This window comes from Carassius auratus, chromosome 2, assembly GCF_003368295.1.
Source record: "Carassius auratus strain Wakin chromosome 2, ASM336829v1, whole genome shotgun sequence".
NCBI lineage: Eukaryota > Metazoa > Chordata > Actinopteri > Cypriniformes > Cyprinidae > Carassius > Carassius auratus.
In genome coordinates, this window is record NC_039244.1 from 16,927,029 (window position 1) to 16,930,555 (window position 3,527).

Genomic DNA, 3,527 nt, shown 5'->3' on the forward strand with positions numbered 1-3,527 from the left:
TCTCATGCTTGTATTGAAGAGTATTCTAACATATATAACAAGTATATATAACAAGTATATAAGCAACATAGGCAACATTAAATTGAGAAGGACATAGGAAAGAAGTGAGCAAACAGAAACACTGTTACCAAAGTCAAAACACTGTCCTTCCCTCACACTAACCCACCCAGCACTATGACGAATTCTGAGCATGTTTCACCCTCTCCTGAGAAAGAACTACACATGCTTGTCACTGCAGGATGTGAAGAACTGTGTGTATTTGCATCAAAGGTCGTTTTCATCCACTAACAGCTGCTTAAAATCATTGTCAATGTTACATTCTTCAGTTCTCCAAAGAGCTGAATGTGTGCATTGTATTTTATGTGAAATTAATTTTGAATTAGAGAGCAATTGGCATGCATGTAGGTTATCAATGATTCAATGACTGCTGTAGCACAGACAATACAGCATATAATAATGTTTGATTAATCTTCATTCATCGGGGGTCTCCTGCTTCACCTGTTAAAGGCACTCCAAGCAAGAGAATGCTAGTGTAAACCTCAAGCTTTACAGTAGGAGACGGAGAAGATTGATGCTCTCATCCAAACCGGTGGACGAGATCAGTCAGAACCAGGATCTGGAGCGCTATGAAGAGCACAGCAGACTGGATTCAGAGCGCTTTCCAGAAGGTGTGACAAATCAGAGTCATGACAATTTATCTATTAAGGTGAACATCCATGAATGTATTGTCTATATATACTGTACATTGTCATGTTTATATTTCAAATAATGTGTATATTTCATTAGCGAGATATGGATCATATCTACAACACATTCAAATTCTATGGGACCACGGACAGTCCAGACAAATATTTGTGGGTAAATATTGAACGAATGGGCTTTGGAAGAGTTCATGGAATTCTTTCCAACACACTTTGCCAGACTTTGGTACAATCATACAATCACCTACAAAGTGTTTACAAATTTTTACTTATTTTGTGCACATAATTTAGTGGTTTTATTTATCTTATAGAGGGTGAATCTGAACTTCAATTTCCCTTTCTACGGACATTCATTAAGGAAAATGGTTTTGACCAGTATCGTCAGTACTGGGTTGACAGTGGGTGCTTATTTGAGGTGAATAGATACAGCATATCCTCCACTTTTATCTTGAGTTGTTTCTCCATTCCACGGTCTCCCATTTTTACTAACTTATTCTAGTAGTATTTTAAGATAAAGAACCAGAGCTGCGACAGAAGCAGCTTGTCATTAGAAGCAGCACTCCAGCAGTGCAGACAGGAGTGATGGCAGTGTGTAGAACTACAACATCACCTACATCAGCCTCTTCAGTCACCACCAAACTCACCAGCACACCTTTATTCAGAAGAAATCTTTCTACCAGCGGTGTGTATCAGTCTTATTACCGTATGTCCTGCAGCTCATTGAGAGGATTTTTTCTTCATTATGTCTTGCTTCAAATTGAAGTCGCATTTGAGATCATTTATAGGAGCCCTACAAACCGAGATAAAATTGACACCTGCACAGCTTTTTTTCCTTAGGCCATAACCTTTTTCAACAAGACACTTAATCCATAATCCAAGACTGACCTTTCATCTGAAGAACACACTTCCAGTCTTTGTATCTGTTGCACTGTTTAACATTAAAAACGCTTGGTTTCTGTGCTGCATGTTACTTTGAATTAAAAGTTCTGTCATTATTTACTGCTCTACCTTCATGCCGTTCCAAATTAGAATTTCTTTCATCTGTGGAACTGGAACATATAATAAGATGATTTGAAGAGTGTTGGTAACCAAACTGTTTTAGTGTCCAATGATATGTTATATAAAAAATATATATATTTTATGATTCCTTTCTAAAATATCTGACCGTCTAAAATACTTTGAATGTTCCACAGAAGAAAGAATGAATACTGGTTTGGAGAGAAAATATGACAAAACTTTGGGTGATCTCATTATGTTTTTATTTCAAATAAATGCTTTTCTTTTGAACTTTTTATTTCAAATGTTTCAGCACAACTGTTTTCAACACTGATAAGACGACATGTTTCTTGAGGACCAAATCAGCATTTGATCAGATTTCTTTTGTAGGTGCTCTAAAAATGTTGTGATTTTATTCTTGATCTCTAGAGATGACCAACACACTGGACAGCCATGAAATTCTGTCGGGGCTCAGGACTCCCGTCTTATGCAGAGGTAGAGGCCATGGGACAGGATAAAGAACGATTCACTGTGATGGAACCAAGAGACAGCTTTCTTGTTGTTCCAGACAGGAGAGAGAGCTTGTTTCTGACGGACCACAGGGAAGGATTTACTAGCCTGAACTCAGTGGTTTATGAATTAGTACCTCGGTTTTTGAGAGGAAGTTGCACTGGATGCTGGGATGAATGTGCTATTTGTTTGACCTTGAGTACTACAAATGTGAGTGATGTACTGCACCATCACACCAAAGTGAATCTAGACAATGTGGATATATGTTTTTTCCAACCCAGCGATGCCAGTGGAATTGCAGCACTCAGGGAAAACCTTCACATCTAAGCTTTTATTTCATTTCTCTCTAGAGCCCCCTTTAAACCAGGGTCTGATAATGTTCCTGGGAGTCCCCTTGTTGGTGTCCCTCTTCTAACCAGATGGGTGATTAAAGCCTGTGTATTGCAGACGCCTCACAGAACTTCCTGTGTAAAACAGGGAAGCCTAAAGGATATATTTTTGCAATAAAATGAATACCTTTATTCACTTGTGTAAGTGATTGCAACACATCCAAATTCATGTGGATAATTTTAAAGTACAGAAATAGAAGATTCTTAAAAACTTTGACAACAGTTCTTGGAAATTTACTTGAATACTTTGCAGCTAATCAGAGAAATACTGAGATATGGTACAATGAGTTGATCTAACACCCACTACACACATACTGTATATATGTGTGTGTATATATATATATATATATTGTGACATGCGTCCCGAGCGCTCGTCAGCGTCGCCCTGGCAACACACCGGAATCACCGGCACGAGCTCATCACGGGCTGAGCGGCCGCACCTGCAGCTCATCAAGCAGTGCCTACTTAGGCAGAGGAGGAAGACAGAGTGGTGAGGAATGTCTCCCAACAAGGACGCTAACCCTTTCCTCCTCTGTTGCAGAGAGCAGCGTGTGACCGTCAGCCCCACTAAGGAGAGCACAGCACGGGATCCACCACTCAGGACACAGCGAGCACGAGGGACTTGAAGCGCCACAGGAGAGCACCGCCTTCACCAAGAGCACTATTTTATTTAATAAATCCACCCTTCGGGGACTTTTTCTGTCCATCGGTTGTCGTGTAGTTCCTCACCCCGCCACACTGGTGGAGAATGCGGGCAAGAGTGTGAGTTGGACACCGACAACCGACCCCTGAGGAGACCGTTAAAGCCACCCGTTTGTTTTTGTTTTGTTTGTTTTCCTTTTTCCCCTGTCATTTGTATCTGCTCTGTTTTCACAGGCGGCCGCTCCTCCCCCGGCATGGAAGAACTGCTCAAACACCTCACCGAGGTGAG

The 3,527-nt window shown here is 40.7% G+C and overlaps 1 protein-coding gene across 1 annotated transcript; it reads left to right on the forward strand.

Annotated features, from left to right (window-relative positions):
• The first annotated feature begins 512 nt into the window (after nucleotides 1-512).
• LOC113118189 (plexin domain-containing protein 2-like) lies at nucleotides 513-1,377 on the forward strand. Its single transcript, XM_026287166.1, has 3 exons — nucleotides 513-706; nucleotides 787-858; nucleotides 1,013-1,377. Exons 1-3 carry the CDS (start codon nucleotides 572-574, stop codon nucleotides 1,118-1,120), a joined length of 315 nt encoding a protein of 104 aa, XP_026142951.1. The 5' UTR covers nucleotides 513-571; the 3' UTR covers nucleotides 1,121-1,377.
• The last annotated feature ends 2,150 nt before the right edge of the window (nucleotides 1,378-3,527 follow it).